Source organism: Entelurus aequoreus, linkage group LG19 (assembly GCF_033978785.1).
Source record: "Entelurus aequoreus isolate RoL-2023_Sb linkage group LG19, RoL_Eaeq_v1.1, whole genome shotgun sequence".
Taxonomy (NCBI): Eukaryota; Metazoa; Chordata; class Actinopteri; order Syngnathiformes; family Syngnathidae; genus Entelurus; species Entelurus aequoreus.
The window spans coordinates 5,397,234-5,412,256 of NC_084749.1; the positions used below are offsets into that span (position 1 = coordinate 5,397,234).

The window sequence follows — 15,023 nt, forward strand, 5'->3', positions numbered from 1 at the left end:
GGAGCACTTACCTTTTATTTTTTTGTTTAAGCATTAAATACCTTTTTACCTGCACGCTGCCTCCCGCTGTTTCCGACATCTACAAAGCAATTACCGTATTTTCCGCACACACCTAAAAACCTCAAATTTTCTCAAAAGCTGACAGTGCGCTTATAATCCGGTGCGCCTTATATATGGACCAATATTGAGCCACAACAGGTCTCGCAATTACGGTAACTATGCCGACTTCTTTTTCCCCCGTAGAAGAGCTTCTTCTTCTACGGGGGAAAATGAACTCGGCGGCTGCTTACTGTAGAAGAAGAAGCGCTTCTTTTACGGGGGAAAATGAAGCTGGCGGCTGCTTACCGTAGTTGGCGGCTGCTTACCGTAGTTGCGAGACCTATGTAAAGACCCAAAAATGTCTCCTATTAAGAGACACGCTTACGACGCAGAGTTTAAACTCTAGGCGATCAGTCACGCAGTAGAACACGGGAATAGAGCAGCAGCGAGAGAATTTAACATGAACAAATCAATGGTGCGGAAGTGGAGGAAGCAACATGATGACCTGCGCCAAGTGAAGAAGACCAAACAGAGTTTCCGAGGGAACAAAGCGAGATGGCTACAGTTGGAGGACAAACTGGAACAGTGGGTTGTTGAGCAGAGAGCAGCAAGTAGAAGTGTCAGTACAATCACTATTTGTTTTGTTGACATTCCATTTAGCGCAGCTCCATCTAATGGATGCATAACGTAACCCCAGCCTCTACTGTAGCGTCTAATCTATGCGCCTTATAACGCGGTGCACCTTATATATGAATACAATTTTAAAATAGGCCATTCATTGAAGGTGCGCCTTATAGTGCGGAAAATACGGTAGCTACCGGCCGCCACCTACTGATACGGAAGAGTATTACACGGTTACTCTGCCGAGCTCTAGACAGCACCGACACTCAACAACAACACATCATTTGCAGACTATAATTACTGCTTTGCAAAAAATATATTTTACCACAAATAGGTGAAATTAGATCATCTCCCACGGCACACTTTCCCGCATCTACTTTGTGTTTATCCTTCTTCGTGGGGACATTGTCGATTGTCATGTCATGTTCGGATACACATTGTGGACGCCGTCTTTGCTCCGCAGTAAGTCTTTGCTGTCGTCCAGCATTCCGTTTTTGTTGACTTTGTAGCCAGTTCAGTTTCGTTCTGCATAGCCTTCCCTAATCTTCAATGCCTTTTCTTAGGGGAACTTACCTTTTTGTTTATGCATTACCATATTTTTCAGACTATAAGTCGCAGTTTTTTTTTCATAGTTTGGCCGGGGGTGCGACTTATACTCAGGAGCGACTTATGTGTGAAATATCAAATAATATTATTTATGTCATTCACGTAAGAGACTAGACGTATAAGATTTCATGGGATTTAGCGATTAGGAGTGACAGATTGTTTGGTAAACGTATAGCATGTTCTATATGTTATAGTTATTTGAATGACTCTTACCATAATATGTTACGTTAACATACCAGGCACCTTCTCAGTTGGTTATTTATGCCTCATATAACGTACACTTATTCAGCCTGTTGTTCACTATTCTTTATTTATTTTAAATTGCCTTTCAAATGTCTATTTTTGGTGTTGGCTTTTATCAAATACATTTCCCCAAAAAATGCGACTTATACTCCAGTGCGACTTATGTTTTTTTTCTTCTTTATTATGCATTTTCGGCCGGTGCGGGTTATACTCCGGAGCGACTTATACTCCGAAAAATACAGTACCTTTTGTTTATTTTTTGTTTAAGCATTAAGTACCTTTTTACCTGCACGCTGCCTCCCGCGGTTTCCGGCATCTACAAAGCAATTAGCTACCGGCTGCCACCTACTGATACGGAAGAGTATTACACGGTTACTCTGCCGAGCTCGAGACAGCACCGACACTCAACAACAACACATCATTTGCAGACTATAATTACTGCTTTGCAAAAAATATATATTTAACACAAATAGGTGAAATTAGATCATCTCCTACGGCACGCTTTCCCGCATCTACTTTGTGTTTAACCTTCTTCGTGGGGACATTGTCGATTGTCATGTTCGGACGCACATTGTGGACGCCGTCTTTGCTCCGCAGTAAGTCTTTGCTCCGCAGTAAGTCTTTGCGGTCGTCCAGCATTCCGTTTTTGTTGACTTTGTAGCCAGTTCAGTTTCGTTCTGCATAGCCTTCCCTAATCTTCAATGCCTTTTCTTAGGGGAACTTACCTTTTTGTTTATGCATTACCGTATTTTTCAGACTATAAGTCGCAGTTTTTTTTCATAGTTTGGCCGGGGGTGCAACTTATACTCAGGAGCGACTTATGTGTGAAATATCAAATAATATTATTTCGCTCATTCACGTAAGAGACTAGACGTATAAGATTTCATGGGATTTAGCGATTAGGAGTGACAGATTGTTTGGTAAACGTATAGCATGTTCTATATGTTATAGTTATTTGAATGACTCTTACCATAATATGTTACGTTAACATACCAGTTGGTTATTTATGCCTCATATAACGTACACTTATTCAGCCTGTTGTTCACTATTCTTTAGACATTTTAAATTGCCTTCCAAATGTCTATTTTTGCTGTTGGCTTTTATCAAATACATTTCCCCAAAAAATGCGACTTATACTCCAGTGCGACTTATGTTTTTTTTCTTCTTTGTTATGCATTTTCGGCCGGTGCGGGTTATACTCCGGAGCGACTTATACTCCGAAAAATACGGTACCCTTTGTTTATTTTTTTGTTTAAGCATTAAGTACCTTTTTACCTGCACCCTGCCTCCCGCTGTTTCCGACATCTACAAAGCAATTAGCTACCGGCTGCCACCTACTGATACGGAAGAGTATTACACGGTTACTCTGCTGAGCTCTAGGCAGCACCGACACTCAACAACAACACATCATTTGCAGACTATATTTACTGCTTTGCAAAAAATATTTTTACCCCAAATATGTGAAATGAGATCATCTCCCACGGCCGCGGCACAGTGGTTGAAACCCCTGGAGTACACAAAGCATTGTCACATATCTCTGCAGGGCTAGTTAGCATTAGCCGGTGAAATGACGACAAGAACTCCTCATAACAACACGTTTCTCCCCTCCACACTCGCTTTAGACGTCGCCCATTTTAACCAGCTTGAAGGGTGTAAAGAAGCCAAGTTGGAGCCTCTCTCTCTCGGCTGACGTGCACCACTTTGTTCGGGGTGGCTGAGAGAGGGAAAAAAAAGGAACAAGGAGGAACTTCCCACCAGCGAGCTGCTTTTTTTTTTTTTTTTTTTTTCTGAGTTTGCTGTGGGCAATGACACGGTAGAAACACAAAGTAGCACCGAGTGGGCTGTCACTTGCAAAAATGCACTTTATGTGGTGCTGTCAAGCAGGGAATGACTTTGAATGCGCAGGCCGAGCGAGGGTTAGCTCACACGGCTTCCACTACTCCAACACAGCCGGTGTAATGAAACAAAATGGTTGAGGGCACTTTTTCCTCCCCCTTTTTCCCTCCGCCGTCGTCTGCTTACCTTCAGCTTCTGGAAGTGCTGCTGCTGCACTTGCTTCTGGGTTATAACGTAAGGCTTGTCCGGGATTTGGTTGATTTGCTTGGCCGCGCTGTGCGCCTGGATCTTCGCCATCGAGAGCGGGGTGTGTGTGAGAGTTTAGGCTGCGGTGTAGCTCCGGTGCTCGGCTAGCCGACAAAGCGTCCTCTCGGTCGGGGGAGCCAGCCTGCCAGTCGGAGCCCAGCGAGCCCTCACTTTAGCCTGGCTCGTCGCTAACGGAACGGCGGGGAAGTGAAGTGGGCAGCCGGAGGGCGAGACGAGACGGGTCGGCTTCACTCGACGAGACTTTGGGGGAACATCGTCGAAATGTACGAGTCGCGACGCATCGGAAGAGGGGGGACAATGGTTGCCGTTTACCGTGTTTTAAATAACTATCGCCTGTCTCTTTAAATTCGGCGGCAGCGCTGCTTCTCCGCGTCCGGAAGCTTGGAGTCGGATTGAAAAAAAAAAAAAAGGGAGTGAAGAATGAGGTGCGCATGCGCGACAAGGGGAGGAGCCGATTTTACAAAATAACCCCAGCAGGGGCGATACTGCAAATATGGTATCACCTTGATACTGAGTACATTCTGTACTGTACTGTTTTTATTGAGGGCCACATTGCTTCCAACTAGGGATGACTTTTTGCCGATATTGTCCAACTCTTTAATTACCGATACCGATACATACAGTCGTGGAATTAACACATTATTATGCCTAATTTGGACAACCAGGTATGGTGAAGATAAGGTCCTTTTAAAAATATAAAATAAGATAAATAAATTAAAAACATTTTCTTGAATAAAAAAGAAAGTACAACAATATAAAAACAGTTACATAGAAACTAGTAGTGAATGAAAATGAGTGAAATGAAGTGTTAAAGGTTAGTACTATTAGTGGAGCAGCAGCACGCACAATCATGTGTGCTTACGGACTGTATCCCTTGCAGACTGTATTGATATATATTGATATATAATGTAGGAAGCAGAATATTGATAACAGAAAGAAATGGGGGGAGGGATGTTTTTGGGTTGGTGCACTAATTGTAAGTGTATCTTGTGTTTTTTATGTTGATTTGATAAAAACAAAAAAATGATACCGATAAAAAAAACCATACCGATAATTTCCGATATCACATTTTAAAGCATTTTTATCGGACATCTCTACTTCTAACAGCAGATAGTAAATTAACTTACCTATGCATTGATTATATATTTTTATGTAACATGTAAAAAAAAAACTACTCTAGATTTTAGGGTAAAAAACGCAAAAGCAACTCAGTCACGAGAATTTTACTAAAAAAAAAAAAAAAGTAAACTTGATCTGAAGTCATAGGTCAAGCAAATATCCATCGATCCATCCATTTTCTACCGCTTGTCCCTCTCGGTGTCGCTGGAGCCTATCTTTAAGTATTAATTGGAACAAAAAAAGTATGATATAACATTTGTTGAAATATTGAATAATATTAAAGTTTAAAATGTATACAATTTAATGCAGTACATATATTTTTTCTGTCAAAATGGAAGGAACTAAAACATTTAGTAAGAAGATATAAAGTACTTGATTGAAGGATATTTTTGTTCACGGGCCACTTAAAATAATGTGCCTCAAGTTTGACACCCTGATGTATACAGTTTGATACATGATAGGGAGTGAAGAATTGAAGAGCGCATGCGCAACAATGGGAGGAGCCCAGTTTACAAAATAACCCCAGCAGGGGCGATACTGCAAATATGGTATCACCTTGATACGGAGTACATTCTGTACTGTACTGTTTTTTATTGAGGGCCACTACGCTTCTAACTAGGGATGTCCGATAATGACTTTTTGCCGATATCCGATATTGTCCAACTCTTTAATTACCGATACCGATATATACAGTCGTGGAATTAACACATTATTATGCCTAATTTGGACAACCAGGTATGGTGAAGATAAGGTCCTTTTTTTTAAAATAAAATAAGATAAATAAATTAAAAACCTTTTCTTGAATAAAAACAGTTACATAGAAACTAGCAATGAATGAAAATGAGTAAAATGAAGTGTTAAAGGTTAGTACTATTAGTGGAGCAGCAGCACGCACAATCATGTGTGCTTACGGACTGTATCCCTTGCAGACTGTATTGATATATATTGATATATAATGTAGGAAGCAGAATATTAATAACAAAAACAAACAACCCTTTTGTGTGAATGAGTGTAAATGGGGGAGGGAGCTTTTTTGGCTTGGTGCACTAATTGTAAGTGTATCTTGTGTTTTTTATGTTGATTTGATAAAAAAAAAAAAAAATAAAAAAAAAAATGATACCGATAATTAAAAAAAACGATACCGATAATTTCCGATATCACATTTTAAAGCATTTTTATCGGACATCTCTACTTCCAACAGCAGATAGTAAATTAACTTACCTATGCATTGATTATATATTTTTATGTACCATGTGAAAAAAAAACTACTCTAGATTTTAGGGTAAAAAACGCAAAAGCAACTCAGTCACGAGAATTTTACTAAAAAAAAAAAAAAAAGTAAACTTGATCTGAAGTCATAAGTCAAGCAAATATCCATCCATCCATCCATTTTCTACCGCTTGTCCCTCTTGGTGTCGTTGGAGCCTATCTTTAAGTATTAATAGGAACAAAAAAAGTATGATATAACATTTGTTGAAAGATTGAATAATATTAAAGTTTAAAATGTATACAATTTAATGCAGTACATATATTTTTTCTGTCAAAATGGCAGGAACTAAAACATTTAGTAAGAAGATATAAAGTACTTGATTGAAGGATATTTTTGTTCACGGGCCACATAAAATAATGTGCCTCAAGTTTGACACCCTGATGTATACAGTTTGATACATGATAGGGAGTGAAGAATTGAAGAGCGCATGCGCGACAACGGGAGGAGCCCAGTTTACAAAATAACCCCAGCAGGGGCGATACTGCAAATATGGTATCACCTTGATACGGAGTACATTCTGTACTGTACTGTTTTTATTGAGGGCCACTACGCTTGTAACAGCGAACTTGCCTATGCATTTATTATATATTTTTTATGTACGCTGTAAAAAAAACAACTGAAAAAATTAAAATAAACTTGCTTTGAAATCATAGGTCAAGCAAATATCCATCCATTTTCTACTGCTTGTCCCTCTCGGGGTCGCGGGCGGTGCTAAAATTAAAGTTAAAGTAGCAATGATTGTCACACACACACACTAGGTGTGGCGAAATTATTCTCTGCATTTGACCCTTCACCCTTGATCACCCCCTGGGAGGTGAGGAGAGCAGTGAGCAGCAGCGGTGGCCACGCCCGGGAATAATTTTTGGTGATTTAACTCCCAATTCCAACCCTTGATGCTGAGTGCCAAGCAGGGAGGTAATGGATCCCATTTTTATAGTCTTTGGTATGACTCGGCCTGGGGTTTGAACTCACAACCAGGTTGCCAACCTTGAGACCTCCGATATCGGGAGGTAGGGGGGGTGGGGCGGCGTGGTCGGGGGGGGGGGAGGCGTGGCTAAGGGCGTGGTTAAGAGGAGAGTATATTTACAGCTAGAATTCACCAAATCAAGTATTTCATATATATATATATATATATATATATATAATATATAAATATATATATGAAATACTTGACTTTCAGTGAATTCTAGCTATATATATATTTGTTTACATTTTTTTAAATTTTATTATACATATAAATAAAATATTTGAATTTCAGTGTTCTGCAGGCTATCCAGTAGATGGCAGTATTGTCCTGTTTAAGAGTGTCACAACATTGCTGTTTACTGCAGACGAACTGCTTTACGGTAGACTAAACGTGACGTGTGTTGTTGTGTGTTGTTAGTGCGCCGGGAGGACGTTAATGAAACTGCCTAACAATAAACCCACATAAGAAACCAAGAACTCTCTCTCCTTGTTGTGCACTCTACTCTCTAAAAGCCGTAGATGTTATGACGTCATTGGGCAGGCAAGCTGTTTATATTGTGGGAAAGCGGACGTGAGAACGGCTGTCCCCACTCAGGTCCGCATCGAGCTGGAGGGGGCGTGGCCTCCAGCTCCGGCTGAATACCGGGAGTTTGTCGGGAGAAAATCTCTGCCGGGAGGTTGTCGGGAGAGGCGCTGAATACCGGGATTCTCCCGCTAAAAACGGGAGGGTTGGCAAGTATGCAACCTATATGGTATCACATTGATACCGAGTACATTCTGTACTGTACTGTTTTTATTGAGGGCCACATTGCTTGTAACAGCGAATAATAAATGAACTTGCCTATGCATTAATTATATTTTTTCATGTACGCTTTAAAAAAAAACGAAAAATCACGAGAATTTTACCAAAAAACTTAAAATAAACCTGCTTTGAAATCAGAGGTCAAGCAAATATCCATCCATTTTCTACTGCTTGTCCCTCTCGGGGTTGCTGGAGCCTAAGTCTTAATTGGAATTTTTTTTTAGAAAGTATGATATAACATTTGTTGCAATATTAAATAATATTCAAGTTGAAAATGTATGCAATTTAATGCAGTGCATATTTTTTTTTCTGTCAAAATGGAAGGAACGAATACATTTCGTAAGAAGAGATAAGGTACTTGGTTGAAGGATATTTTGTTCACGGGCCATATAAAATGATGTGGCGGGCCAGTCCGGGCCCCTGTGCCTTAAGTTTGACACGGGACACGAGACTTTGGGGAGACATGGTCGAAATGTACGAGCCGAGTCGAGACGCCTCAGAAGGGGGGACTTAGTTGCTGTTTATCGTGTTTTAAATCTATGTTCCCCAACCTTTTTTGCACCAGGGACCGGGTTTAATGTAGGCATTATTTTCAGGGACCGGCTCTCCACTTGTACCAGATAAATACAGCAAAAATAAGTGCATGGAAAATACAACTCAGCATAACGCTGAATTAGTGGGAGCCCTGGGCTTGTTTCTTTGCAATGAGATGCAGATGGAAATCAGCCTTTGGTTACAATCTGTCACATTTATATGTGATATGTTCATTAATGTGTCATTAATCATGTCACAAAACAAATGGAAACTTCCTATGAGGAGTTTTATTGTACATGTATAAACAAGCTTATTGGTGCGTCTAGGGCAGACCTGGGCAAATTAAGGCCCGGGGGCCACATGCGGCCCGTTAAGCTTTTCAATCTGGCCCGCCAGACATTCCCAAACATTTTTTTTTAGATGTTTAAGATGGAAAGTGTAGCTGCCATTATGATGTTTTCTAATGACTGTAAGTCTTGAACTATACTAAGTATTTCAATGGTTGGAATCGGCGCTTTTGGATGATATACCAGTTGCTATGGTAATCTAATTAGTTACTATGGTAATCTAATTAGTTACACTGTAAAAAAAAAATCCCATTTTTATGGTTAATTTACTCTAAATTTCTACTGTAATTTTTCTATTTTTTAAAATAGTTTATAAAACTGTAGAATTGAAGACATTATCTGTAAATAAACACTCCGCCTGTTATTTAAGTACCGTAATTTCCGGACTATAAGCCGCTACTTTTTCCCCTCGTTCTGGTCCCTGCGGCTTATACAAGGGTGCGGCTTATTTACGGCCTGTTCTTCTCCGACACCGACGAAGAGGATTTCGGTGGTTTTAGTACGCAGGAGGAAGACGATGACACAATGATTAAAGACTGACTTTTCATATACCGGTAGGCTGGTTATTTTGATAACGTACAGGCGAGCACTTTGTATTACTTTGCACCGTTGTATTATTTGTACTCTGCACGAATGCTGTTCGCCATGTCAAAGATGTGAAAATTTGATTGAATGATTGAAAGATTTATTTTTAATAAATGGGACACTTTGCGTTCCCGAACAGTCATCTCTGTCCCGACAATCCCCTCCGTGGTAGCAGGAACCCCTATATACTACGCTAATTACACATCAAAACCCTGCGGCTTGTAGTCGGGTGCGGCTTATATATAGAGCAATCTGTATTTTCCCCTAAATTTAGCTGGTGCGGCTTATAGTCAGGTGCGGCTTATAGTCCGGAAATTACGGTAATATGCCAGTAATGACAAACTATGTATATTTCAATTTTTTTTTTACAGAAAAAACACCAAATTAATTATACATAGCATTTTTTTCTTAAATTACTTTCAAATTCATGTAATATTACGATATTTTTCCGTAAAACGTTTCATGAAAATTTATGTAATTATAATGTTTTTGATAATTATTTGGTTTACAGTGTTTTACTTTAATTTTATGGTTTTCGTTTGGAAGCCGTAGCTGCCAGTAGATGACCGTTTTTTTACAGAATTTTTTTTACAGTGTACTATGGTCATCTAATTAGCTACTATGGTCATCTAATTAGTTACTATGGTAATCTAATTAGTTACTATGGTCATCTAATTAGTTACTATGGTCATCTAATTAGTTACTATGGTAATCGACGTCACAGCAGCTCAGACGAGGCACCAAGCAGTGTGGGCGGGAAGCGTTTCCACAGACGCGGAAGGAGATTTTCACAACAAAGTTCTAAAGCTTAGTGATATATCAGATTGTAAGTTGGTTCATTTTGTACCCTTCGCGTTCATATTTCACTGTTTGTTGCATTTTTGTTGCGTTTCACATGATTGTAAAATATGTCGATCAAAAGGGGGTGTGACATTCATATGTTGTCAATATTCAGTGTTTTATCCTTCATAGGAAAATGTAAAATTCCATTACGTTTTTTAAGGCGGGTCTGTCATGACGTTTTTAGCATTCAATGAGACATTATTGTGAGGTTTTGTATTAGCGTTCCTAAAAATAGATATACCGGCCCCCAGACACATTTTTTTCTCTAAATGTGGCCCCCGAGTCAAAATAATTGCCCAGGCCTGGTCTAAGGGGACAGACCAAAGTTAAGTCGGAGAAAACGCAGTCATTTATCAATTATTTAATGTTTCTCTGCGGCCCGGTAGCAAATAAGTCATGGACCGGTACCGGTCCCCGGACCGGTGGTTGGGGACCACTTTTTTTAAATAACTATCGCCTGTCTCTTTAAATTCGGCGGCAGCTCTGCTTCTCTGTGTCCGGAAGCTTGGAGTCGGATTGAAAAAAAAAAAAAAGGGAGTGAAGAATTGAAGAGCGCATGCGTGACAATGGGAGGAGCCCAGTTTACAAAATAACCCCAGCAGGGGCGATACTGCAAATATGGTATCACCTTGATACAGAGTACATTCTGTACTTTACTGTTTTTATTGAGGGCCACGTTGCTTCTAACAGCCGATAATAAATGAACGTACCTATGCATTGATTATATATTTTTATGTACCATGTAAAAAATAAAAATAAAAATCTAGATTTTTAGGGTAAAAAACGCAAAAGCAACTCAGTCACGAGAATTTTACTAAAAAAATAAAATTAAACTTGATCTGAAGTAGAGATGTCCGATAATATCGGCCTGCCGATATTATCGGCCGATATATGCGTTAAAATGTAATATCGGAAATTATCGGTCTCGTTTTTTTTATTAGCGGTATCGTTTTTAAAAAAAAATTAAATCAACATAAAAAACACAAGATACACTTACAATTAGTGCACCAACCCAAAAAACCTCCCTCCCCCATTTCTTTCTGTTATCAATATTCTGCTTCCTACATTATATATCAATATATATCAATACAGTCTGCAAGGGATACAGTCCGTAAGCACACATGATTGTGCGTGCTGCTGCTCCACTAATAGTACTAACCTTTAACACTTCATTTCACTCATTTTCATTCATTACTAGTTTCTATGTAACTGTTTTTTATATTGTTGTACTTTGTTTTTTATTTAAGAAAATGTTTTTAATTGATTTATCTTATTTTACTAATTTTTTTAAAAAAGTACCTTATCTTCACCATACCTGGTTGTCCAAATTAGACATAATAATGTGTTAATTCCACGACTGCATATATCGGTTGATATCGGTATCGGTAATTAAAGAGTTGGACAATATCGGAATATCGGATATCGGCAAAAAGCCATTATCGGACATCCCTAATCTGAAGTCATAGGGCAAGCAAATATCCATCCATTTTCTACCGCTTGCCCCTCTCCGTGTCGCTGGGGCCTAACTTGAAGTATTAATTGGAACAAAAAAATATTTGTAAAGTATAATATAACATTTGCTGCAATATTGAATAATATTAAAGTTTAAAAAATGTATACAAATGAATGCAGTACATATATTTTTTCTGTCAAAATGGAAGGAACTAAAACATTTAGTAAGAAGAGATAAGGTACTTGATTGAAGGATGTTTGTTCACGGGCCACATAAAATAATGTGCCTTAAGTTTTACACCCTGATGTATACAGTTTGATACATGATACATTACACTTTCAATTTCTCTTTACAGCATGCCCAAAAAAAAGAGTAGGAAGAAGCAAAGCTTATTTGATCTTACCACTTCACAGCAATTCCTAACACATGTATGTATTTCTTGTACTCACTTTGTAACACAACTGACATCAAGGATTTGTCAACACAACAGTCCTGTCAGTTAATATTTATCTCATTGACTGAATCCTATCTTATTTTCAATAAGTCATAATTCTTCTTCCTTGTAAACACTTGTAGTTGAAATAGCCTCTTAAACTGGATAACAGTACGTCATTCAACTACTTTGCTTTACTCGTTCCCTAATTTAATTCCACATACTGACATGCTAAAAGGTTTAAACTAGTGTTGTACGTGCATACACATGTTTTAAGTTGGATTTTTATCTGAGGTTCTATTTTTTTGTCTTATTTTGAAAATAATCGTTGTCCAATCTTGAGTAGCAGGATCAAGTTTGCTTTTTGTATTCAACACGGTAAATGATATGATTATAAATTGCTAGGGATGTCCGATAATGGCTTTTTGCCGATATCCGATATTGTCCAACTCTTTAATTACAGATACCGATATCAACCGATACCGATATCAACCGATATATACAGTCGTGGAATTAACACATTATTATGCCTAATTTGGACAACCAGGTATGGTGAAGATAAGGTCCTTTTTTTTAAAAATGAATCAAATAAAATAAGATAAATAAATTAAAAACATTTTCTTGAATAAAAATAAAGTAAAACAATATAAAAACAGTTACATAGAAACTAGTAATGAATGAAAATGAGTAAAATTAACTGTTAAAGGTTAGTACTATTAGTGGAGCAGCAGCACGCACAATCATGTGTGCTTACGGACTGTATCCCTTGCAGACTGTATTGATATATATTGATATATAATGTAGGAAGCAGAATATTAATAACAGAAAGAAACAACCCTTTTGTGTGAATGAGGAGGGGTTTTTTTTGGGTTGGTGCATTAATTGTAAGTGTATCTTGTGTTTTTTATGTTGATTTAATTAAAAAAAACTAAACAAAAAAAAACACGATACGATAAAAAAAAAAAACGATACAGATAATTTCCGATATTACATTTTAACGCATTTATCGGCCGATAATATCAGCAGGCCGATATTATCGGACATCCCTATAAATTGCCTCATGTTATTATTACACAATTACGAAGTAGACATATTTTAACGTAAAAAAAAAAGATCTGTAGATTTTACAGCAAAAAAAACCCCACAAAACTGACAGCTCAGTTGCAAAAATGTGGCTGTAAAATTTACTATGGTTTTTACAGATTTAAAAAAAAGTTCCTGTAAATTCTACGGTTGGTGTTTTTATGGAATATTACTCTAAATCAGGGGTCGGCAACCCAAAATGTTGAAAGAGCCATATTGGACCAAAAATACAAAAACAAATCTGTCTGGAGCCGCAAAAAATTAAAAGCCATATTACATACAGATAGTGTGTCATGAGATATAAATTGAATTAAGAGGACTTAAAGGAAACTAAATGAGCTCAAATATAGCTACAAATGAGGCATAATGATGCAATATGTACATATAGCTAGCCTAAATAGCATGTTAGCATCGATTAGCTTGCAGTCGTTCAGTGACCAAATATGTCTGATTAGCACTCCTCACAAGTCAATAACATCAACAAAACTCACCTTTGTGCACTCATGCACAACGTTAAAAGTGTGGTGGACAAAATGAGACAGAAAAAGAAGTGGCATAAAACACGTCCTAGAAAGTCGGAGAAAGTTATACATGGAAACAAACTAAGGTGAGTTCAAGGACCGCCAAAATTAGTAGGACAAAACGGCGCTCGCCAAATACTCGAATCAGTGAAGCATGTTTAATATAAACAGTGTGATTTATAACAATTAGGGAGGTTTGTGTCATGTTTGTCCTCCTACACAAACCATACTAAAACAAAAAAATTGATTTTTTTCCCCCTCATCTTTTTCCATTCTTCATACATTTTTGGAAAAGCTCCAGAGAGCCACTAGGGCGGCGCTAAAGAGCCGATACGGCTCTAGAGTCGCGGGTTGCCCACCTCTGGTCTAAATGGATAAAAAACACCAGTTTTGTTTTTTTGGCGACTGAGCAACCAGTTTTTTACCAACATTTTTACAATGCACAATTTGATAGATAACTGGATGGCTTTTTAAGCATTTGTTTTTATTTTAACAAAAAAACCGTTTGGAATATATGACAATATGTGTTGCAATATTAGATAAAGTTATAATGATACGAGATTGCATAAAAGAACATGTCTTTTTTCTGTCAAAATGGAAAGTTGAATACATTTATGAAGAAAAGTACGCATATTAATTCCTGGGTGTGGCGAGCCACAAATGCCCCGTGGGCCGCACGTTGGACACCTGTGATGCAGGTCAATATTGCCGATACAGACACTTTTTACTTGGTTTTTGAGATCGTTAAATGAGTTTGCTTATACTTTGTGGATCACGATAATAATCAGAATGAATGACAGGACAAGTGTTTTTAGATAAACACGTTTTGTATTGCGCATTTATGGGAATAATATAGGGATGTCCGATAATGGCTTTTTGCCGATATGCCGATATTGTCCAACTCTTTAATTACCGATACCAATATCAACCGATACCGATATCAACCGATATATACAGTCGTGGAATTAACACATTATTACGCCTAATTTGGACAACCAGGTATGGTGAAGATAAGGTAATTTAAAAAAAAATGAATAAAATAAAATAAGATAAATACATTAAAAACATTTTCTTGAATAAAAAAGAAAGTAAAACAATATAAAAACAGTTACATAGAAACTAGTAATTAATGAAAATTTGTAAAATTAACTGTTAAAGGTTAGTATTATTAGTGGACCAGCAGCACGCACAATCATGTGTGCTTACGGACTGTATTCCTTGCAGACTGTATTGATATATAATGTAGGAAGCAGAATATTAATAACAGAAAGAAACAACCCTTTTGTGTGAATGAGTGTGAATGGGGGAGGGAGGTTTTTTGGGTTGGTGCACTAATTGTAAGTGTATCTTGTGTTTTTAATGTGGATTTAATTTTAAAAACAAAAACAAAAAAACAAACGATACTAATAATAAAAAAACGATACCGATAATTTCCGATATTACATTTTAACGCAT

General features: G+C 37.8%; 1 protein-coding gene across 4 annotated transcripts in view; it reads right to left on the bottom strand.

Moving 5' to 3' along the window:
* sin3b (SIN3 transcription regulator family member B) overlaps positions 1-13,626 on the bottom strand; it is a 76,150-nt gene extending 62,524 nt beyond the window's left edge. For 2 of the 4 annotated variants that reach the window (XM_062027723.1, XM_062027722.1), the window contains exon 1: positions 3,532-4,014. In XM_062027723.1, coding sequence (XP_061883707.1) covers positions 3,532-3,642 — 111 coding nt within the window. In that variant the 5' untranslated portion in view covers positions 3,643-4,014. Of the gene's footprint in view, positions 1-2,960; positions 3,248-3,531; positions 4,015-13,538 lie in introns of those variants that run through there. The other 2 variants (XM_062027725.1, XM_062027724.1) reach the window with 2 other exon arrangements.
* Between the last annotated feature and the right edge of the window lie 1,397 nt (positions 13,627-15,023).